Source organism: Leucopleurus acutus, assembly GCF_964270905.1.
Source record: "Leucopleurus acutus genome assembly, chromosome: 9".
In the NCBI taxonomy this organism is placed as follows: domain Eukaryota; kingdom Metazoa; phylum Chordata; class Mammalia; order Artiodactyla; family Delphinidae; genus Leucopleurus; species Leucopleurus acutus.
In genome coordinates, this window is record NC_139144.1 from 47,925,854 (window position 1) to 47,950,532 (window position 24,679).

Below are 24,679 nucleotides of genomic sequence, written 5' to 3' on the forward strand. Positions count from 1 at the left end.
AGCTTGTTTATTTCATTGGTTTCTCCAGCTCACTTAAAAGATGTTTTACAATTCTATTTTCATACATAGAAACTAGTTGTATGAAAAAGACATGTGATCATATTAGAAAAAGACTTGCTGTAGCTTAAAGTTGGTAATTTACCAGTCTGTTTAATATTCAGTATTGTGTTACTTAAAGGGTTTATGGGCAGCCACACAATGGAGAAGGCTGTGCAGAATTCCCAAGAGTGACATACAAGAGAAGCAGAAGCACTGGCCCCTTATTTAGCCTGAGATAAAATATAGTAACTTAAAGGTCACTGTCTCACTAAGGTTGACAAAGGAACCATTCATTTCCCGATGTTCTATATTCTAGACCCAATTTGAAAGGAGGATCATAATGGATATAAATATTTACGGACATTTTAAAGGCCATTATCTCAGCTCAGTTTCAAAGCCAATTTTTCTAAACCGTCTCTGTGAAGCATCCTCAGCTGTGACAGTTCACAGTATAAAAGTCAATATAACAATTTTGAAAGCACCATTATAGGTCGTCACTTCTACAATGAGATTCAGTGTATAGTTTCTCCTTTAGCTTTGGACCAAAGGGTAAGAAATTGGGTTTGAAAAAATATGTGGAACTGAGAATAGAATGTAATAAAAGGAAAAAATAGGTTCTTTTCTTCCCCCTACTATACGCACATTCCCTAAGTGCAGAGAGAAGTGGAAGACCTTACCTTTATACGGTCTTAATTTCCAAGACTATGCAGATGTGTTTTGTTGTACTTTATAAATGAAAAACATCAACTACTTCCTCCAACTATGCCTTCTAATATCACATTTTACTTCTCTTTTCTTTTTTAATTAGGGAATCCCTGGGTACAAGAGTGAGAAGGTAAGTTGGTAACAACAAATAGATCAGAATTTCATAAAGAAAAACAGCAACGTAACTGTATTTATATACTTAATAAAAGTTATTTTCCTTTATTTTTGTAAGTCTGGATTCCCAAATTCCTAAGTATATTCTCAACACTGTTAGCATAAAATAATAATAGAACTTAAGATACAGGTGTATGTTATAAAGGATGGAAGGAAGCCTAAGATTCCTGAGAATCCAGCCTCTCTTAGTCCTGCAAATGCGAATTCTTTTAATAGAGAACCCCAGTTTAATGGTCATGCAATACGGGTATCAAGATCAAAAGTTTCTATGTACAAATGGATGCAGCAATACTACAATTATGCTGCTGCCTTGGTGCTTAACTTCCTGTGAAATGTAGACACAAGACCCTCTCATGGGGCAAAGAGGATCTATCCTGGTTAAGCAGTAAAGAATTACTTAGTTCATTCCATCAGGCACCTGGGTAGAGCTTGCAGGGGCAGTAAATTTGACAAAGGTTATGAGTTGGTAAATTATTTTATTATTCTTTGCAAATTATCAATTAGGAAATCAAACTGCTTCCAAAGAAATTAACACGTTAGACTGGGGCTCAGGAATCTTCGAGAGGGTTCAGTGGTTCATAAGTTTAAGCCACTATTATTATATGCTCTCTATTATCAGATTTTTCTGTCTGAAATCAGAACATAGCCCTCATCATTCATTCTGTCCTACAACCCTCAGACCTGGGCAAGAGGCATGCACTTTACAGGGTCCTGCTCTGGGTCTCCTCCATCCTCCTCATTCATGAGGGAGCCAGGTGTCTGCAGAGTGAGAGGCCCATGTCCCCTTCTCCTGGATCATGCTTTGGGTAACCAAGCCCCTAGAAGTCCCTGCAAAATGGTCTGAGCCTGCTTCAAAGGCACACACGGACCTCCTTCCCATGTCCATCTTCTCCCTAGGCCTGAGGGAAACCAAATGGAAGCTTTGTTGGGGCAGGAGGGGGCTTTGTTGTGCTGTCTGTGGCACACAGACACATACAGCTCCTTTGGCTGTGGGAGGAGCTGGAAGTGGGAGGTAAACTGAGAACTGGGCTGTGGGCTGTGGGCATGGGCCTCCCACATGCACCTCTGAAGAATTCCAAAATTCTCTAACTTTTTACTCCTTTTGGAGATATATTTGTCAAGAAAGGAAGCCAGAACATGACTAGTTTATTAGCTCGATTTGGAACTTTCAGCTACTTAGATAGGTGGTATTTGGGCCTCTGCTTATACTCTTGTTCTGGGCCCTGTAAACATTAGGGGTGAACCTATACACAGGCATATAAATATATCCCTAAACACTGGAAATCTTAGGTCGAAAAGGGGAAGAGTGTAAGAAATGCCATGATTCTGTACTTTGCCATCAGAACCTGGACAACTCAATATCTTAGAGTGTCTGTTTCTTCATCCATATAGAACTGGATTAATACAAGCCTCCCTAATTTACAGGGTGGTTGGAGAATCAAATAGAATAATGGATGTGACAATGTATTTTAAATTATTTGCTGGTCTATAAACATAAGGTGCTATTATAAAGAGATAGGGAACAAGTGATAATATGGGAAAGTTAAACTTTCATGATTGTAAAACTGTCCTATATATATAGTTGAAGAAAATTTTCCATGCCACCACCATTTTGATTTATACAGTATGCTAATTATCAACACCAGGAAACTCTCTGTGTATTTTTTTTTGTTGTTGAAAAGATTCACTTAAACTTCTGGGGAATTATAGATTCACTGGAGGGGCCCTCGTTTGGAAAGTACAAGCTGTCGGAGCAAAATGACCCTGAACCGTCGACATTCAAACCAGAATTTCACCAGGATAAACAGCGTCAGAAATCGAGGCTGGGAACAGAGCTAATCTGTTCAGTTTTTTCTGAAGCACTTGCTCTTGGGAACTTTGTAACTCTGACCATGCCACAGGGATTACTGAGCCCATCAAAAAAGAAAACGCCTTTGCAGAGGCGAATAACATGAGTACAGTATCTTCATTGATGGGAATCTGCCCCCATGCCGATGCTGTTCCTCAGGACCCTATAGCTAACAAATCTGTCTGGACAAATGGAACGTGAACTCTAGCCCAAAGAATTTTGAGCATATTTATGGTACTTTTCTGTTTTATATTTTGGTGGTTGACTCATTGTATTTCCATCCAACATTCTTCAATTAATTGCTTTCTAATTGATTCTTCAAGAGCGATTTTCCATTTGCATTCAGCAATAAATGTTCAACTTGTTTTAAGTGAAAGCTCAGTTTTTCCTGGGTCAGTTTGACTCACAATATGATGTGGAGAGAGAACAGATGGCTTTTGGTTTTTTTTAACTTTTTATTTTATATTGGAGTATAGCCGATTAACAATGTTGTGATAGTTTCAAGTGCACAGCAAAGGGAGTCAGCCATACATATGCATGTATCCATTCTCCCCCAAACTCCCCTCCCATCCAGGCTGTCACATAACACTAAGCAGAGTTCCCTGTGCTATACAGTAGGTCCTTGTTGGTTATCCATTTTAAATATAGCAGTGTGTACATGTTGATCCCAAACTCCCTGACTATCCCTTCCCCCTACCCTTCACCCCGGTAACCGTAAACAGATTGCTTTTGAATAGAGACATAGCTGGATCTAAAAATTGTACCTCCCTCTTGCCTGCCCCCCGTGCCAGCAATACCCCATGCAGGACCCTAGGCAGAAGTGTCAGGTTAGTGGAAAGTAACTTGAAGACCATGGCAGTGTACCCTGTTCAGCTTTGGGTGGCTGAGGGAGAACACGGACTTGGGAGCCTAACAGACTCAAGCATGTGGTCATGGGCAAGCTACTTAATCTCTCTGAGCCTCACTTGCCTTGTGTATGAATGGAGATACATACACCTTGCAAGGCTGTTGTGGTGATCACCAATAACGTCAAGACTTTGGCACATACTCTGCATCCATAACTGGTGGTCACAATTATGATATTCCTTCTCAGAGCAAAGTGTGGTCTGCACGTTGGCAGTCAATCTGTGAACTATTTGTTGCTATTCTGTGATGAGATGAAGCTTGCACAAGAATATAAGTCCACTGTATCACTAAACATACTGCTTAGCTCAGCTGACATTTATTTTTCATAGCAAGACTTCCCTAATGAAGGAGGCAGGGCAGTGATGAACATTCTAGTGCAAGTTCCTTATGTAGTGGCACTTTGAGTTGCATGCTTTAGAGGAGCACAGAGATAATAAGCAGCAGCAGAAACAGAAACTAGTCGTGAGGGCACCAGCCTAGGAGTCATTGGCTGGCATGGACATTTACATAAATCATTTAAACCCCCCAACTGAACTGCCCTATCTTAAAAATATGAATTGCTTCGAGGCTCAGAAAAAATATAGATATGTATGAATACCCTTTGAAAAGTCTAACTTCAGTTGTTTTTCTAATTGACCTTGTTACTTGTTAGTTCTAATTATTAGAAGTCTTGAAAGTCTGATATAGTGGATTTGTATTCAGAGGCCCCAATTCTCATTCTATCTGAGCAAGTTACTTAACCTTTTTAAATCACAAATTTTCAATCTGTGAAACTGGGCTAATAATATCTACCTCAGACAGTTAATGTCAGATTAACTGACATAATGTCTGTAAAATAACATTAATAATAAAGAGGAAAGCATAATTTAAATGTTAATTTGTTTTCCCGTTAGTATTCCAGGAAAGGCAGGACAGCAGTCTGTGGTGATGGAAAACACACAGCATGCTTGTCGCCATGCCCAACTCTCTCTCTCACCGCAGACCTTGATCATTCATCATGGCTCCTTTCTCCACCAAGTCTGGACATGCTCTCAGAATCTCTCTCTCACAGTTCTCTAGGTAAACACTACTAATTGATCAAAGTTGGTGCTCAGGCTGGAGCATGTGGTGTTGTGGAAAGAATAGGGACACGGAGTCTGAGTAGACCTGGGCTGAGACCTGATTCTTCTTACTAGCTCTAGGATGGAGCAAAGTTACCTTGTTGAGCTTAAGTTTCCTCATTTATAAAATAAGATGAAGGTGAAGGGGATTATGAGGTGCAAACTGCCAGTTGTAAAATAAATAAGTCACAGGGATGTAATGTACAGCACAGGGAATATAGACAATATTTTGTAGTAACTTTGGATGGTGTGTAATCTATAAAAATATTGAATCGCTATGTTGTACACCTGAAACTAATATGATATTGCAAGTCAACTATACTTCAATAAGAAAAGACATCTATGGATCAAATTGAAAAAAAAAAGGAATTGTAAAACTAATCTCATTGGGGTATAGTGTGGATTCAATTAAATCACATATGCAAAGGGTACATAAAATATGGTAGATGCTCATTAAACCTTATTTTCTTTCCTCTTAATTTGATCCATGTCTCAAAAATGTTAAACCTCATTAGGTGGTATCACTAATTTGATTGTGTTAAGAATGACTCATGGGTAAAATTTTTCGGAGTTCAATGCCCAAACAACCCACAGTATTGAGGATAAAACTGTGTATAACTCATCAGACTGCTCATGTCATAAGATTCTGCTGGGAATCTTTTTTTTTTTTTTTTTTGGTGGTACGCGGGCCTCTCACTGTTGTGGCCTCTCCCATTGTGGAGCACAGGCCCCGGACGCGCAGGCTCAGCGGCCATGGCTCACGGGCCCAGCCGCTCCGCGGCATGTGGGATCTTCCCGGACCGGGGCACGAACCCGTGTCCCCTGCATCGGCAGGCGGACTCTCAACCGCTGCGCCACCAGGGAAGCCCTGCTGGGAATCTTTTAAAAAGAATCCGAACACTGAATGACTGCAAATGTCTTCTTATTTCATGTATTCATTTTTTTAGGGTGAACGTGGAGAATGCAGTAAACCAGGAATAAAAGGTAACAAAGTAAGGAACTTGTTTTTAAAATGCTAACAGCTGTGATCCCTTTGGGACTGAGTTTCCTTAAGAAGAAATTCCTGGATTCATTATGTTGCTCTCACTACTGGAATTAGAGAGTCATCGGCTCAATTTTCACATCTGTAAAACATGAAGCAAAAAACAAATCCATCCCTAACTTTATTTAATGGAGCCCCCAAAGGCCTTTCTTACGGTCCATTAAGACTTTGCCTTGTGGCACCCTAACCTTTGAGGCCAGGCCCACTAAATGTTATGGTGAAAAGAATAACTTAACTAGCAAAGTCAATTCAAGCTCCAGTTGGGTCAAAGGAGAATTGTTTTCCAGATGTAAACGCTGAGAACAAGCACCTTCCAAAGTAGAGTAAAGAACTCTATGAAATAGGTTAATGAAATACTTTTCAGTAATGTGGAAGAACTAGACACAGATAAGGATTTGAAAATGCAGCAAGCCACAGAAATTGGGTAGTTATTTACCTTTCATTAAAAAATAAATATGAATAAAATATGTAAACTGGAGACAATATTAAATGTTAAGGAGTTCCTTAATGGACGAGAAATACATAGAGAGTATATTTGAAACATGATAAAGGGTCCAAAAAAGTAGAGTAAAAGTAAATAATTTTCATTATAGTTAAGAACTGTTACCAGCATGCCACCAAGATACCAAAGTCTTTCAATATCTATCTTTTAATTATGGGAAGAGTCAAGGAGAGAAAACGAGGAGGAAGGTGAAAAGAAAAGGATAAAATAGTGGCACTGGCCTATGTAACTAAACACTTTAAATAGGCTAAGACTTTCTGAAAGCTTTTAAACTACTGTAGAGTTAAAGGTCAGATGAATCTGAAAAATGTAGGCTTGGTAATTATCTCTGGACAAAATGAAAGGTGTGATAATGAATGGATTCTTCCTGGAGAATAACTGAAAATGGGAGATGGACATAGACTTGAAAATACAGAAGAATGGACACACTGAACAAAAATGAGTCAAAAAATAACTGGAGACACTATTTGAAATAAAAATGGCTGACAAAGATTTAACACAGTTCATTGACTAAGATGGCAGGGATTGTTAACTGCCCTATTATTTTCTGTGCTAAAAAGAAAGAAAAAATACTGCCCATTAGAAACGTAAGGTGCAACTGATTGTACGATGTATCCCAATTTCAGAGATGTAAAAATCTGAAAAAATGCATGTCTAAGGTCAATGAAATATAGTGCCCTTGATGTGAAGAGTTCATGTAAGTTTACACATAAAACGTACAAAGAACACAAAGCAACATAAAAGAGGAAATATAAATGGGTAATAAATGAAAAAATTATCCAAACACATAAGCAATCAGGTAAGTAAAATTAAAACATTAAAATATTACTTCACCTATAAAATTAGCAAGCACTGAGATAATATATAATACTCAGTATTGATGGAGATATTGTAAGATGAAGATGCACTCTCTATACTCAGGTAGTGAGAATGGAAATCTGAACAAAATTTATGGAGGAAATTTTTACTTTTTCTTTCCATATATGGTGTGAGAGACAAAAGAGGGTGAATGAGAGCCTTAAATGTGCTTACAGTCTCTGTGTCAGTCATCTTCTTCTAGGAAATTATCCTTAGGAATGAATCAGAAGTTTGAACAAAGATTTATACACAAAGATATTCACTATACTATTGTTAACAATAGAAATCATCAGAAACAACTTAAGTGTCAAAACTAGAGAAATGAGTAGCTATGACAGAATCATATTCTTGGATATTATTCAGTTTACTAAGAGTTTTTAATGACATGGAAAAATATTTTTGATAGAATGGAAGGCCAGATAAGTAGGATACAAAATTGGATACACACTTTGATCAAATTATTTAAAGAAAGACCTACTGGATGAAATAATAATATTGGATGAAAATATGCCTAAAATGTTAACATCTGTTGCTATTAGAAATTTACTTTTTTCTATAATTGTCAAGGTATGTCTATTATAAACAGGTTACATTTTGGTAATCAGAAAAAAAGTGGAAATCTGAGAAAAGAAAGACTAGATAATATTATACTGTCACAAAAACAAACTTTAAAGGGCTTCCTAGTTATGGGACATATTGAAATATTTTCTGTTAGAAGAGTGTTGAGTATAAGTTGTGTTTTGCCAAGTTCTACGTATTGAAGATGGGCAAGAGAGTGATCTAGACATTGTGGAAACTCACAAAATTTTTTTTTTAATTTATTTAATTTACTTATTTTTAGCTGCACTGGGTGTTTGATACTGCTCACAGGCTTTCTCTAGTTGTGTTGAGCGGGGGCTACTATTTGTAGTGGTGCGCGGGCTTCTCATTGCGGTGGTTTATCTTGTTGCGGAGCCCGGCTCTAGGCGCACGGGCTTCAGTAGTTGTGGCATGTGGGCTCTATAGTTGTGACATGGGGGCTCTAGAGCGTAGATTCAGTAGTCGTGGCGCACGGGCTTAGTTGCTCTGCGGCACATGGGATCTTCCCGGACCAGGGCTCGAACCCGTGTCCCCTGCACTGGCAGGAGGATTCTTAACCACTGCGCCACCAGGGAAGCCCACTAAATTGTTAATTTAACTGACATTGCCTTGCTGGAAGGAAACAATATTCCACCAAGTTTGTTGCTTTCTAAGGATTCTTAAGAAATAAATTTTTAAAATTCTGATCAAAATGTCAATATACAGGCAAAGGACTTAACCTAAAATTGTGTTTTCATGGAGTTTGTTTACTAGAGAAAAGTTTACTAACAAGTTGGCTTGTTAATTAGGGTCGTTTTGTTAACAGTGAATTTGTTGGCTTTGATGTTTGCATAACCTGGGAAGACTGGCCATTACTGGGAACACAGTTCCTTCTCTTCCACGTAAAATCATTGCAAATTGAATGGATATTTAGAGCAACTTACTGTTCATTTTATTCCACAGGGATCCCCAGTGCCAAGTGGACCAAAGGGACCCGGAGGACTTCAGGTAAGGAGGCGAAAACCAAATCTAAGTCTGTATTAGAATACCTAGGGAGCTTTGGAAATCTCTGTGCCCACATGCACCCTCTACCAATTCAGTCAGAATGTCCAGGGATTGGAGTCAGGCATCAGTATTTTTAAAGATTCTCAGGTGATTCCAATGTGAGATAAAGTCTGGAGACTGGTGCTCTAATATTTTGAATAACTAACGCAGGCTCCTTCAAAGATAGGTGCCGGCAGGTGAGTCTACTTAGTGAGTAGCTGAAGGGATAAAAGTTAAAAAATTAGAGTTTAGGAAGATGAATAAAGTCAAAGCAGTTAGGGCTTCCCCGGTGGCACAGTGGTTGAGAGTCCGCCTGCCGATGCAGGGGACACGGGTTCGTGCCCCGGTCCAGGAAGATCCCACGTGCCGCAGAGCGGCTGGGCCCGTGTGCCACGGCCGCTGAGCTTGCATGTCCGGAGCCTGTGCTCCGCAACGGAAGAGGCCACAACAGTGAGAGGCCCGCGTTCCGCAAAAAAAAAAAAAAAAAAAAAAAAGTCAAAGCAGTCAAAAGCAGGATGTAACAATGTTGGCATTGCTGCTCTAATGCAGTAGGAAAAGCTATGCATTTTATCTAAATTACAGCATCTGTATTGTTCCATCATGATAAGCAGTAACTGCTCAATAACACGGAATGATTCTTTAAAGCATTTATTTTAGACTTATCCCAGGGATTTCAGAAAATAATTGGATCCGTTTTTCCAGTCTGGGGACTTGCCTTGTCTAAAGCTGTAATGGGAAGAGGGTGTGTATATGTGTGAAGAACTAATTTCAGCATTTCAAAAAGTCTACTGAAAATTATACCTTTACCCCAAATTTCCTAGATGGCATCTAGTTGACCATCAACGCCTTTGTTCTGGTCTGAAATTGTGTCAGGACAGGGGAGTAACTCTGATTATCACAGGTCATTGGAAACTCCAACTTACAGTTATATATGCCTCAGATATATATTTTTAAAGTTGTTGTTTATTCTTTCCAAAAAGGGGTCCAGCACAGGAATAATGTTGGAAACGCAGGTTTAGAAAACAAACGCCTCATTAATAAATGTTTGCTCTCAGTCTAGGTACTATTTTAGAAGCTGTGTGTTTGACACAAGGAATTTTATCTCATTCCATTTCTCAATCGTGTGTAACCGCAACTTAACTCTGACTTAGGTAGTCTGACTTCTAACTCCAGGATCTCTAGGGACCCTAATGAATGATTCATTCCTGATTGGCCTTCTGTACACAGAACTAATTCTTGGTTTTCATCTTGGAGCAGGGCATTACTGGACTTCCAGGGGATCCAGGACCGAAGGGGTTTCAAGACAATAAGGTAATCATACCCGTTGATTATAGACAGGCAGAGTGCCTTTCCCCTAGTGAGCTATGGTAATACACGTTTTTATTAGGCAGAAGTCAATGGATTCTTTGAGGACGAATCTTTGGAAATACATAATAACCTGCAGGTGTTATACACAGAATCATGTTTAAGTACATGCAGGAAGTCAGTGTCATAGTCTTTTCATTTATTATGATTATTTTATTCAAAGGGGCATTATTAAATATAAGCCATTATTTCTGCAGTGTTTCCATCTTACTCCTGCCCTTTTAGTCATTTTATGACTCACTAGAAACTGAAAAGTAGTAATAAGCAACACAATTCAAATCACTCTATTTCCCACAGGTAATGTCAACTCAATACATAGTTTATAAGAGAAGGGGATTTATAACTGTCATACCAACAAAAATTAAACTTTTTTAAATTGTGAGGGTGTAGTCTCTATCAATACCAGCCTTGTAATGTCATTCCACAGGTAACCAGGCAAGACGTATAGGGAGGGATTGAAAAAGAGCCAGATGGAACCAAAAGTTGAGATAGAAGGGATCTTTATCTTTAAAAGACCTGTTTATAAGACTCCGTTTTCCAGTGAGAGTGGCCATTAATTTGCTGAAAACAAGCGTTTTAGTGCCTTTTTAACGCTTCTCAGTGCGTTATATAGTAAATATCAGATATAGTAAATATCTAATAAACGGTGTTGAGTTAGTGACTGGAGATCTGTGGAATTTGTGGCAGTAATAACAGCAGACAGTACTGTCCCCAGAGGACCCTAGATAAAGCCAATCTTTTAAGGGTGCTATTAAATTTAAGTTGTGGGGAGCAGTTGGGTTACTTGACTGTTCTTTTTTCCAGAGAGAGGTAAGGGAGTGACACGTATACTATTTTTAATGAGATAATGACAATGTGTGATTTCCTGGGGCAGTTTTAATTGGCAAATTAAAATAGAATGAGCTTCTCAGTGGGCGTGTGCTTAAGGTTGTCTGGGGAAACTGTCTTTTCCAGTCCTTGCCTATGATTAATTCTCTCTGGGCGAAAGAACTGGCTCTTCTGAATACTGAGTAGAAGTTTTTACAAAATTGCTTTGGCTGTAGGTAAAATCCTGCAGCAAGGAAAAGAAAATATTTTGACAGTCCACACTTATTTCTAGGATCCTTTGGTTACCTAAGCTGATAATTTTCACATGTTTGTGAAAAAGAGGCTTAAAATCAGGGATCAGGTTTGGAGTTTGCAACAGTGATAGAATTATAGATTGTTTGAGCCACAAGGGATATTAGAAATCATACTGGCCCAAAGTTTTCATTTTGGAAAATGAGAAGTCTGGAAATCAGGGCGTCTGCGGAGGTGCTGGGCTGGGAGCAGGGCACGCAGCTTCAGGAGATGGGTGATGTCAGTTCATCAAAACGTGCCATCGTTTGATCACTTCTCTTCATGTCTCATACAATTACTACTCAGATTTTTCTTTTAAAGTGGATTTATTTCCACAGAATTTAGCTTTTAATTCTAAGAATGCATTAATTCTTAGAATAAATAATGAGTCAAGTATATTGGGGGAGGCTGTAATTTTCTGACGTAACACTTCATGCTCGACTTTCACATCATCATCATAAAAGGAGTCACTCTTCCAAAGGTATCTGAGGACTTCAACTTTCCAAGGGCCTCTCTTTTAAAAAATTCTTTTTTTCAAAAATTTTGGTGAAGATATTTAACGTAAAATTATCACAGGTTTAAAATCACAAAATTCACTGCCAGATGAACACAAAAAATTCGTTGTCAGTTAAAAAGATGTCAGTATCTGAAGAATATTGGGGGGCTTCCCTAGTGGCACAGTGGTTGAGAGTCCGCCTGCCGATGCAGGGGACACGGGTTCGTGCCCCAGTCTGGGAAGATCCCACATGCCACGGAGTGGCTAGGCCCGTGAGCCATGGCCGCTGAGCCTGCGTGTCCGGAGCCTGTGCTCCGCAACGGGAGGGGCCACAACAGTGAGAGGCCCGCATACCGCAAAAAAAAAAAAAAAAAAAAAATATTGGGGGTTCTTGGTAGGGAGTGAGATGGGAGTAAGCTTCTCATTTTTCTCCTAGTTATATTTTTGTCTTAATGTCACGGATTTAATGGTCTCTTGACTGTTACTTGGAGACTATTACTAATTTCTACCCCTCTTTGGATCTGTCAACCAGAGACGCATGTCACATTCATTAATTGTCTTAGTTTTTATACATTTATTCTTGTATTGTCTTAAAAGTCAGGTTTCAGGGAATGGCTTCATCTTGCATCCCAGAATGTACTTCTAAATCTTAAAAACTTAATAAACTATTTTTTTGCTCAATCTGGAAACAATGTTTTATAGTGACATTTCTTTTTATCCATTACCATTTTATTACAAAATGGTTTTACGATATTGCTATTGCAATTCGTGCCAAAAAAAAAAAAACCTTTAAAATTCAGTAATTCTGTATTTTCCAATGGACACAGGGAGGATTATTATTTTGAAGCTTCTAAAATAACAGATAGCACTTATTTAGTGTATATTTACTATGCACAGATACAGTTCTAAATACCCATTTAAGATAACACCACCTTCTGAGGCATGATCTATTCTCACTCCCACGGTATAGATTAGGCTGCCATGGCACAGAGAATTTAAGCAATGGATTCAAGTCTACACAGCTAGGAAGGGACAGAGCCAGGATTCAAACCCAGCCAGTCTGCTCTTAACCACCATATTATATCTATTTCCTTAGGAAAACTGCTGAATTTCCTAGATACTCAACCTGAGATAAATGCCTTTCTTTTGGACAGTATGGAAATTGCATCTTTCTACCCCCTCTAGTGTACTCTGGCTGGAAACAGAAGTCTGTTGAGAGTGCACTTCTACTTGGTTATAATGTTCATCTGAAAATGCAGGAAAAGAAGGAAAGGAATCTCATGGGAATAAGAAACCAGTAATGTGCATTTTCAAATATTTTGTCTCTTATGAGACCTTAAAATAGAAAATTTGGACTTGTCACATTTGCAAAGATTCCATGGGAGTTTCTAGATAGGGCCTGTCTATGAATTTGAATTTATGAATAGTCTCTCTCATGAGCGACAATCCCGTTCTGTTGCTCTAGTGGTTGGGTTTTCTTCATCAAAGGGTTTGCAGAAAAGGTGGCCAAAGAATGAAAGGAAAAAATAGCATGTGAGAAATTAAGGAAAAATGTGATTCTGGCCCTATTTCACAAATCACTTCTGTCATAAGTATTTTCCGTATGTAAAGTAGTATTCTGTCCTAAATGACCCTGTTGCTTTAGAAACAAAACATAGATGTTTCTCAGAAGGAAGCCACCTCAGACTCTCCCATACATGAGGGTCAAGAGTGGTATTCATAAGAAGAACATCCCATCAGTCTCTAAAATCAATTAGAACTATAATCACGCAAGAATCTGAGAAGCCATATCCCTAGGACCAAACTGGCAATGTCCTTAACAAGAGAGCACGGTGCCCCTTCTCAGTAAAAACTGAGGGCCTAAGAACCCTACGCCACCTTCCAAGGGCTGGTGTGGTGGTTCAGGTGGCAATCCCATCTGGCCATAGAATGGGCCCTCCAATAACGAGAAAGAATGGCTCAAGACTGGCAGGCAGGCCTCTCAAATCACAGAGAACAAGTAATCAAAATTAGTTTTGAACAAATAAACACAGTAGAATGCTGGATGTGCCAGGCCCACATTAGGTAATTTTTGCCATTTCTTTTTTTTTGCGGTACGCAGGCCTCTCACTGTTGTGGCCTCTCCCGTTGCGGAGCACAGGCTCTGGACGCGCAGGCTCAGCGGCCACGGCGCACGGGCCCAGCCTCTCCGCGGCATGTGGGATCTTCCCAGACTGGGGCATGAACCCGTGTCCCCTGCATCGGCAGGCGGACTCTCAACCACTGCGCCACCAGGGAAGCCCTTTGCCATTTTCTTGATGTCCTTCTGAGGTTATTTCTGAAGGGTGTTTTCTTCTCAAATCTCATCCAAATCTACTCTTCCCAAGACCCTCTTTGTGCTCTAGGAGGAGGGACTGCTCACTGTGGCCTGAGCAGGAAATAGCTTGTGACACGTTGAAGCATCCTAGCATGAGAGCTTCGGTGCTAGGGCCAAAAGGGCATTAGGAATTATCCCTGACGTATTTCTCCAAGGCAAAGCAGCACGTGTTAATCCTCAAACAATTTAAAAATACTGTGATATTTATGTTATATAGTAATTTATCTTAATAGACGTATTGCCTCCCTTCTTCTAACTTCTTCCATTGTTCTGCTCTAGAGCGCTCATACATTTTCTGCAGGGCTTTTCCCCCCTAAGTGTTTTCTTCTTGTGCTACACTCAAGTATAAGAAACTCAAAGTCCTCTTACTTTATGTTCAGTTTAGCTTCTGAGATGTTAAGAAAACTCATAGGGAAATAGCACCAGTCCGGTCCAGTTTAATAAATGGATATGGTCAGGGTAAATAATCTCCAGTGAATCAAACATCCAGCCCACATCCAAAATAAACAACGGACCTAGTATTAGTGAGTAAGTGAAACTTTAAAGGAAGTAAATGAGGGCAAATGAAGAAGCACTTAGTCCACTCGAAAGCTCTGCGCTGCACATGATCCTTGGACACCCTACTCCTCCTTACCTAGCTCTGTCATACTTCCATCCCATTTTCTGAGGTTCCCAAGCATGGTAGATAATTTTTTTTAGTAGTTGGTGTTCTTATAAAGAAATTAAGTAAATGAGAGCTAAATGTACAGATCCTGAAATTAAAATTGTCAACCTAGTAAACATCCCTACACATCATCCTGTTTTCTTCAAAATGATCTATGAAAAGAGGTTAGTTTTTAAAACAGGGATGTCTGTCAACCTTTGACATAGCTATTAGGAATGCGTATGTATTTTGGTAACTGAAAGAGTACTAATCAAGTTTCCTTTTAGTTTCCGTGCATTATAATTTTAAACATTGCCAGTCTTCTTTCAAATATGAACCATTGGCAAGAGAATTAGACAGATATGTACATGTCCATCACTGTTTTTGAAAAATCCAAAGCAGAGAATCTAGGGACAATGGGTCAGGAGTACTGCTATGATATCTGAGAGAGAAAAAAAATTATTATATCTACACTCACACATGTTTAAGATAAGCAACAAATAAATATTTGCTGAATGAACGAGGAAATAGTCTTAAATGGAATGAGCTGTCAACAGTATCATACTGCAGACAGGTCAAATAGGCAGGACCTATGCAGTCACTTAGATTGTCAATTTTGCAGGTTTTGGAAACCTGTGAGAGATTGGGGAGGTGATAATGGATTGTGGAAGGAATCAGAGAGAAGGGTGCAATAGCCAGGAATTTTGACCATTCTTCCAAGATATCTGGATAATAAATAGAAACAGGAGAGTGTAGAGGTAATCCATCAGAAGCGTCTTGTGCATTTAATAACCTAATGCGTTATTTGTAATTCCGTTTTCTTCTAAGAGAGGCATGGAGGCTTGGAACTTAATTTTTTTTTTTTTTTACAGTTTCAGATATACAAGTTAGAGTCTTATGTTTTCTATAATGTCACTATTTTCACTAGAACAGATATATCATTAATGAAGATTTAGTAGTTTTAAAAATTCATTCTTTAGTTTTGCCATTATTTGAATATCAATGCTTGATTTGACTTAAAGTTAGCTTAGCAGCTTTAGTAGGTCAACCTACTGAACATAAATATTTCAACCGTGGTTTGGAAAGAGTTCAAATACCACAAATATGAACAACTACGAAGAAGCGGAAACTTTCTCCTCAAACTAGAATGTTGTGTAGTTTTATTTCAGCTCTCACACAACTCAAAAGCCTAAAAATCCCCTAACATCATGATGTTGCTTTCAACCACTAAAAAAAAATCATGATTTCTAATAGGATATAATTCCTTATAACTTGATGGGAAGGAAATCAGGTGAAACATGTAGACATCAACAATCCCTAGTACAGAATAATGAAACAGAAAACTTTTTTTAAGTTCACAGCTCTCAATACAGAATGACTATATTTTTGGCTTCATGAAAAGTATTTTTGAGTCCAGGGTCTTCAAACACGCCAGATTTTCCAGTTGTCCAAACCCAATAATGGGCCTTCTGGTTCTCCTGGCAGGCTAACACCTTTGAACAAGGTTGCGACTGCTCAGTGTATAGCAGTGCGAAGAGAAGAATCCCTTTACAATTTTAATTACAAATATCTGTCTAATGCAGAATCAGAGCCAAGCTGCCAAACTATGTGGCTGTTTTTCTTCGGGGATGTCAAATTCTAAGTGCTATTTCTGTCCTGGGCCTAATTAAAGGGAAAGAATCATTAGTAATCCAGAGATTCTTATTGTGGAAAGGGCTTTGACCTACATGCCTATCTGCCCACCAGGATACTAAATGAGCTTATTAACTCATTTGACGTGAGACAACTAATAGTGACAATTTGACGTGGCTGCCAGAACATGTGGCATGTCAGCCATTGGCTTCAAGACAGATGATTTTCCTCCCCAAATCTCTGACACATATGGTCCTCAGCAGATGGGGTACACCCTGCGTGCATGTGTATGTGCGCATGCGTGTGCAGAGCCTGCCAAGACGAAAACTCTGATGGATCAAGGCACCCAAAATGCTGCCAACATTTCCCACAAAGGTGCTGAGTGGGGCACTAATGTGGAACACAGTGAGTTACCGCATGTCTTCAGAGCGTTGTCAGAATTCTTTTCTTTAATACTTATATCAGTGCTCTTAATTAATTCAAGTAAGTTGCAGCAGCAACAGTGCAGCAGGGAAAATTAAGTTTATTCTAAGAAGAAGGTTTTTTTTTTAATTGTGGTAAAATAGACATAATATTTATCATTTTAAGCATACAATTCAGTGGTATTAAATACACTCACAATACTGTGTATCCGTCATCACTATCTGTGCTCACAACTTTTCCATCATTCTAACGTAAACTCTGTACTCTTTCAACAATAACTCTCCTCATTTTCCTCTGCCCCCAGTCTCCACGAGTAGGTTTTTAGGAAACGTATCATGCTGTTATGAACCTCTCTTCTCTTGTAAATTGGTGTCCTTCTTCTCGGATTTACGGAGAGGGTTCACCCTGAAGAGTTTCCAGCCACTCATTTGGTGCTAGAGGAGTCCTAAGAGTGTCCACCAGAGCCTAGCTTCTTTAAAAGCTCTCTTGATGGGCCGTGGAACAGTCCTTCCTTTTAAGGAAAATGACACACAATTCCTTAGGTTTTATTATATATAATGAAATATGACTTTCCTATTAGATTGAAACAAATGAATCATCCTTTTTGTAAGTCAAACCTACCTGTATATTGTCAATTTCATTCACTTTAACCTAATAGCAATCAAGAAAAGGAGTTGAGTTACTAAAATCTGGTACAACGCTACAATTTTCATCACATTCTCCAGCGATTCTTTGTTATTATGGAGTTTTTCTTCTTTGAAAAGCATAAGTAGGTAGAGTATGTGAACAGTGACCTTTTCTCTTACCCAAGTCGATGTTATTAAAAAAGATTGCAGCTGGAGATTTTAAGTAATGATGGTTCCAACAGTGCAGTTGCTTAATAACTGCTTTACATGCAGAGTTACATTGTGTGATTACAGTATTGCCAATTATTATTTATGTTAACTTTACCACTAATTCAGTGACAACACTGATCCAGGTAGACTTTATGTGCCTGAAAGGGCATATAAGTTGGCTTGTAATAGTATATCCTTTCATGTGGCTTATTTTTATTTTAGAGATTCTTTGTCTTCATATGATGATTCTTCAACTATGGGTAGATTGTAACTATCTGATTTTTGTGTTTTTCATCCTGTAACAAAGATATAAATTTAGTCTGCAATCAAATGATTTTTGAAATACTTTAAGAGTGGAAAAGTCCCAAGAGGCAGTTTTGCACGGTGGTTAGAGCACTGGCTCTAAAGCCAGACTGCTGGGGTTCAAACCCAGCCTTATATTGTATTAGTTCTGTGATTTGGAAAACTCACTTTTCCCCCCCATACCTCAGTTTTCTCATTAATGTAATGGGTTAAAAATAGAGCTGTTCTGAGGATTACATGAGTTAATACACGAAAAGCACTTAGAATAACACCTGTTACATAGTAAGTGCCATATGTATCAGCAATAATTAAGCAGTGAAGCATTTTGACAACCTCTTTTCATTAATGTAAAACAAAGCTAGCCTGATATGTTTTCTAAAAATATGCCTCTTATTACATAACACTTCTCTGAAATAAGAGAAATTAGGAACTAAAAATAGAGCTTGATTTAACAAGAATTTGATAAATGTTAGTTTCATGCCTCCACCCCCACCGCTTTTCCTTCTTTCCAAAAAAAAAAAAAAAAAAGGGCTTCTCTCGACTTTTCTCCCAAGCCTTTGTATACAGTAATCACTTCATTGAGTTTCAGCTAAGAATGTATTTTGTCCATACTTGAACCATTTTGCACCTACAAAATGCTCATTCATCATCTTCTTCCACTGGGTAAGTATGGCAATATTTGTCACAAGACTTAAAGTATTACAGTTGGTGCTATACATATCTGCGAAACGATAAAAAGAAGTTGCTAAAACATCTATCTAATGTTAAGAGCCCAAGGTATGACTAAATTATTTATAATTGTATTATTCAAGAAAAGGTGAAATTCTGTCCTCAAAAAATTCAGAGTCTCGGACAACCATTCATTATTTATTATTTTAGGGAAAGGAAAGATGTTGACTTTGGTTAGAGCCAGGAATAAGAATTGTTGGGTTTCTCTAGCTGAACTTTCCATACAGTGTAACCTTAGGCCATCTATTGGCCTTCAACTGGGAAAAAAAAAAGATTAATCGTATCTGGATAAGTTTGTAGCAAAAACTGTGCGATAAGTACTTTATATCACTATGTAATGTATGCACAGTCGCTCTTAGTTAAAAACGTAAGTAAACCAGTGGGAACGCCAGAGGAGCAATTCCAAACTCCCAGTTCCCCCTGCCTAGACCAGGTTTCCTGTTTTGTTCACCTCTAGCAGCTGGCACAATATCTGCTCCTTAGTCACTGTTCAGTAAATGTTTGAGGCCTGGATGGTTGAGTAGATAATGTCAATTAGCTAAACACTGAGAATGGAGAGCTGAGCAAAATCACATGACATCCTCCCACAGTCTGTGGGGAGACATATTAACACAAGCAGAAATGCAAAGTTGCAACTGTAATGAATGCTCAGAAAAAGAGGAAAATGATGCTATCAGTGCCTCTAGAATAGGGATTTTACCTGACCAGAGAGGCCTTCCCTGAAGCCATGCTGTTTAAAATAAGATCTGAGGGATGAATAAGGATTAACTAGGAAAAGAGAGAGGTAACCACATCCCAGATAGAGACAACAGCACATGCAAAGATCCTGTGGCAGGAGGGAACATGGCAAGTACAAGGAACTGAACAAAGGGCAATGGTGCTAGGGTGGCTAGAGAAGAGGCAACTAATAACAAAGAGTTTTGAAAAGGCCACAGGACCACACCATGCAGGGGCTCACAAGCCTTGGAAGGAGCTCTGTCTTTACCCTAAGAGCAAAGGGAAAGGATTTGAAGGGTTTTACTCAGATTAAAATTAGAAGATTGCTCTGGCCGCAGTGGACGGGTGGGGGAATAAATTAGAATGTGCTAGAATGGATGCATGTAGAGTATTAAGGACTTTGCTGTAGTCTGAGCAAGAGATGATATTAATTTGGGGTAGACTGTAGAGACATGGTAGAGGACACAGAGGTGGATGGATTTGAGATTTATGGGCATATTGTTAGGTGTTGGTGACGCACTGCATATGATGGATAAGGGAGTGAGATACGTTAAGAATGACTCCTAAGTTCTGGCTTGACATGTGGAGGGATCTTGATGCCCTTCCCTGAAATAGAGAATGCTGGAAGATGATCAGGTCTGTGAGTGAAAGAATATGACTCTGCCTTTGGAAAGGATGAGTTACTTTTGAAATTCTCTTTTTCCTGACTTTTTTTATACTACCTTTGTCAGCTCTCCCTGCCCCCCTTTTTTTTTCTGGGCCACTGTCTTCCCCAAATCCCCACAAGACATCTCTGTGTACTTTCACTCCCACCCAACTTAAATGTTGGTACTCTCCATGGTTCTGACCCGAGCCTCCAGCCTCTTTAATCACTCTCTAAAGCTGCACTGTCCAATATAGTAGCCATACGTGGCTATTGAGCACCTGAAAGTGGCTAGTCGGAGTTGAAATGGGCTGTAAGTGTTAAATACATGTAGGATTTCAAAGGCATAACATGAAAAATAATGAAAAACAAAATCATTAATAAGAGTTTTATATTGCTTATATGTTGCAATGATAATATTTGGGGTACATTGGGTTAAGTAAAATCTGTTATTACTTCCTTAGTGTGCCTACTAGAAAATTTAAAATGACAAATGTGGCTCACTGTATATTTCCAGTGGACAGTGCAGCTCCAGACAGTGATGCTGTTGTCACCTCATTCCTGTCCTCTTGCCCCACAGAGCCGCTTACTGTCCCCAAACATTTCACATCATTTTATGCCTCATACTCTCTCCTTTTCCAGAACTTTCGTCCCCCTTCTTTCCTGCTAGATTAAATATGATTCATGCATTTTTATTCAGAGCAAATATCTCCACTACTATATAAAACTTACCCAATTCCTTAAGGTAGAATTAAACATTTCTGCCTCAGAGTCTTACATGCTCTGTTAATACCTTTTTTATAGCTAATTCACATGCTTATATTTTGTTTTATATTCGTTTGCCTCTCCAGCCAGATTCTAAGTGTCTGCAAAGTGCAGGTGCAACCTGATTTATGTCTATAATTATGTTAGGGGGTACTGGGTACCAGGTTGGTGCTCAATGAAAGTCTGGTGAATAACAATTGCTCTACAAATATTATACAGCTACCATGTGACTGGTTATGACTTAGATGTTTTAAGACAATATTTCAAATCCTCGGGCTTCCCTGGTGGTGCAGTGGTTGAGAATCTGCCTGCCAATGCAGAGGACATGGGTTCGAGCCCTGGTTCGGGAAGATCCCACATGCCGCGGAGCAACTAGGCCCGTGAGCCACAACTACTGAGCCTGCGCGTCTGGAGCCTGTGCTCCGCAACAAGAGAGGCCGCGATAGTGAGAGGCCCGCGCACCGCGATGAAGAGTGGCCCCCACTCTCCGCAACTAGAGAAAGCCCTCGCACAGAAGCGAAGACTCAACACAGCCATAAATAAATAAATTAAAAAAAAAAATTTTCAAATCCTCTAAACAATGCTGCAAGGTAGATAAAATGATCCTCATTTTGCATATGGGGATCTTGCAAAAGCTCAAACTGTTAGTAAATTATAGAACCAGAATTCAACTGCACTGACTGAATGAAAAAGCCATGGTTTTTTTTCCTCTGATACCATGCATACTGAAAAATGAATTTAAAAATGGAGATTATATTCCTATATCATAAAATAGGAAAAAACACCAATTTCCTAAGATTGTTAGAAGATTAAATGCGATAATCTATATGAAGTGTCAGGGCAGTGCTTGAAAACAGTAGGTTTTATTAAACATTGGCTTTCTCCCATCTTGAGGTCCATAGCATAGGCATCCTTAATTTCTGAGAAGGATCAAAGTGGTTTACCTAACCTCCTCGATGCCCCTCACATGCTTACAACTCATGTTCACTTTCATTCACACTCATCCAAAGGTCATGAGACACAGACTTCTCTGGCGCTATCGACTTTAACCCAGTCCTCTTTGTATATCCCCCTGATGTTTAAAGAAAGTGGAGTAGAGAAATAATAAGTAGTACTGAGGGTATTCAATCTGTGGGTATGTTTGTTGGTGAGGATTAGGGCAGGAATAATAGCAAAAAAGGAATCAAGCCTGGAGTCTTTCAAGGCTATGTTCCCTTGGTGAATTCCAGGAAAATCATTTGGAGTAGAGTGCTGACTCTTTTCTTCCTGTTCTGTCTTGTCCAGCTATGGTATTTTATAATCTGAACCACTTTCTTTACCATCTCAGGAATCTCTGTAGGAAAGGGAAAGGGGAAGTGTGACAGGGATAGACATTCATTGTGGACCAATACTGTTCTGCAGGTCCTAGGTTGAGATGCAAGCCTCCCGGGAAATAAATTTAAGCAGGTAAAGTGTGAAGATATGTTGCTATGGGGCTGTGTTCAGGTAAGGGAAAGTGGCCCCTCTATAATCTCAGATCCCTGTAATTCCCCTGAAAAAGCAATATTAGGAAGTCTCTCAGTTGCTGTTGGTAGGGGACCAAGGCTAAAGGGAGCTCATGCGCTCGAGGGTAATATAGTTCTTTATCCTCTTGGCAAGTTAACAGCAGAATCAGTGCCTTGTCCAGAGTTGGGAAACTTTCTCACCAACCTGTGCTCTTGTTTGTTTTAGATCAAACATAGGGACAAGTACACAGTAGGGCAGAGCTTCCACTATAAAACATTCAAATTCTCCTCCAAATACATAATATATTTAAAAGCCTTCTGATCCATTACAGAACCAAACTGCATACCAAAGGGCAGGGAATGAAGAGAATAGGGAACTTAGAGCCTTATACCATTATTATTATTATTATCATTATCATTATTTTAATGGTGTGTTTTACTTCTCAAACTAGCCCTTTGAGTTTAGGGCCTTTGTTTTAAACTTCTCTGTATTTATTACCATCCACATAGCAAGTACTTGGTGTTCCTTTGCTAAGTGATGGAAACATTCACCCTCATGCCGTGTTAACGGACAAGGAGATTCCAGCTTGAATGGAGAGCACAAGAAGTTATAAGGAAAGATTCTTTGAAGTTAAAATTTGGAATCTTTAGGAAACTGAATATTCTCTAGCACTTAAACTTGAGATTAAGAAAACAACTTCAAATTTGGGGAGAAATTTTATATCCTCCCCAAAGAGAGAATATTTGTCTGATATTATACAGAGACAAATTCCATGGCCAAGAACATGTAAAAGATAAGAATGGCAATTACTTGGCTGCTCCAGAAAATTCAACCTATATTAAAAGATAACTAGAACCTTGAATTTTAAAGGGAAAAATTCAGGTTGATTTATCTGCCAGATGGACTTGTACTCAAAAGGATAAACAGAAGGTACTTTTCAATTCAATCCACTGAAACGCCAAAGCATCATGAACTCTTACAATCAACTGATTTTGAGACAGGTGTTCTCTGTTTGATTCATCTTGAGCCTCGACATATCTTTGAGGGAGGCGATTTAACTATGACCCTTCTCCTTTCTCTTCTGTTCCCCTTTGCATTTGGCTAAAGTCAACAGACTTCTTTCAAGTAATGACTCTACCATATCAATAGAACATTGCTCTAGTTACTAAGAGTCCCCTCCAAAACCACAAGCCTCTGGGGAGAACTGAGGCTTTAGCTTAGTGAAAAGTCCTTTGTTCCCCTCCACCTGGGAGAAGGTTTGTCTCCACTTCCTGTCTGTTGGCTTATAAAAGGATGAAGAGAAGAGAAAAATCTGTAAGTTTAGTGAAATTTTAAATAGCAAGTATTCATTAACCCCAACACAAGCATACTTTGAAATTTTTCTTAACATAAATTAGAGGTACATGCATGTATGTAAAGAGAAAGAAAAATACCATATGATGTCACTTATATGTGGAATCTAAAACATGACACAAATGAACATATCTATGAAACAGATACAGACTCAAAGACATACAGAACAGACTTGTGGTTGCCAAGGGGGAGGAGGGTGGCAGAGGGATGGATTGGGAGTTTGGAGTTAGCGGATGCAAACTATTATAAACTATTATATACAGAATGGATAAACAAGAAAGTCCTACTGTATAGCACATGGAACTATATTCACTATATACTATCCTGTGATAAATCATAATGAAAAAGAATATATATATGTGTAACTGAGTCACTTTGCGGTACAGCAGAAATTAACACAACATTGTCAATCAACTATACTTCAATAGAATTCTAAAAAAATAACAATAAAAAAACCGAAGGAAACACACCAAAAATTAACAGTTGCTATAGATAGATAATGTAAATTTTTCTTTGTATGCTTTTCAATATATGGCAAATTTTCTACAGTGAAGATACATTATTTTGATGAACAGAAAAAATTAGCATTATAAAAAAAGAAATGGTGATCAATAGCCACTCTCCTTTCCTCTATCAACATGCCAAAGGACCAGAAGCTTGAGAGACCTAAAGACCCATATCCCTGTGGGTGATACTGAGGTGTGAGTTTGTGCAGGCCAGGTAACCCCTCTGGGACTCAGGTTCCTCACCTGTGAAATGCAGGAGTTTGAGTGCCATGGTCTCAGTTCTATAATGCGTGAATTCTATGATGGGCTTGCCACATCATAGACTGTATTAACTGAAAATGCTTCTGGTTTCTAGTAACAAACATCTCGACTAATAGTGGCTTAAATCATAAGAACGCTTCTTGTTGAGTAAACAGAATGTTTGAAGGTAGGTAGTCTAGGACTGGATCAGGAGCTCAGTGAGGCTGTCTAGGAGCCAGGCTCTTTTAAATTTTTTCTGCATCATCCTCTTCAACTGTTGGCATTCATCTGAGAGACTGTTGCCTCATGGTT

At 38.9% G+C, this 24,679-nt stretch overlaps 2 protein-coding genes across 7 annotated transcripts in view; one reads left to right on the plus strand and one right to left on the minus strand.

Annotated features, from left to right (window-relative positions):
* MIOS (meiosis regulator for oocyte development) overlaps window positions 1-24,679 on the minus strand; it is a 238,446-nt gene that overhangs the window by 75,783 nt on the left and 137,984 nt on the right. The gene's annotated exons all lie outside the window — the stretch shown is intronic.
* Window positions 1-24,679, plus strand: part of COL28A1 (collagen type XXVIII alpha 1 chain) — a 159,537-nt gene that overhangs the window by 16,884 nt on the left and 117,974 nt on the right. The window contains 4 exon segments of the mRNA XM_082846829.1: window positions 848-874; window positions 5,721-5,765; window positions 8,697-8,741; window positions 10,035-10,088. Of these exon segments, the coding sequence (XP_082702955.1) occupies window positions 848-874; window positions 5,721-5,765; window positions 8,697-8,741; window positions 10,035-10,088 (171 nt within the window).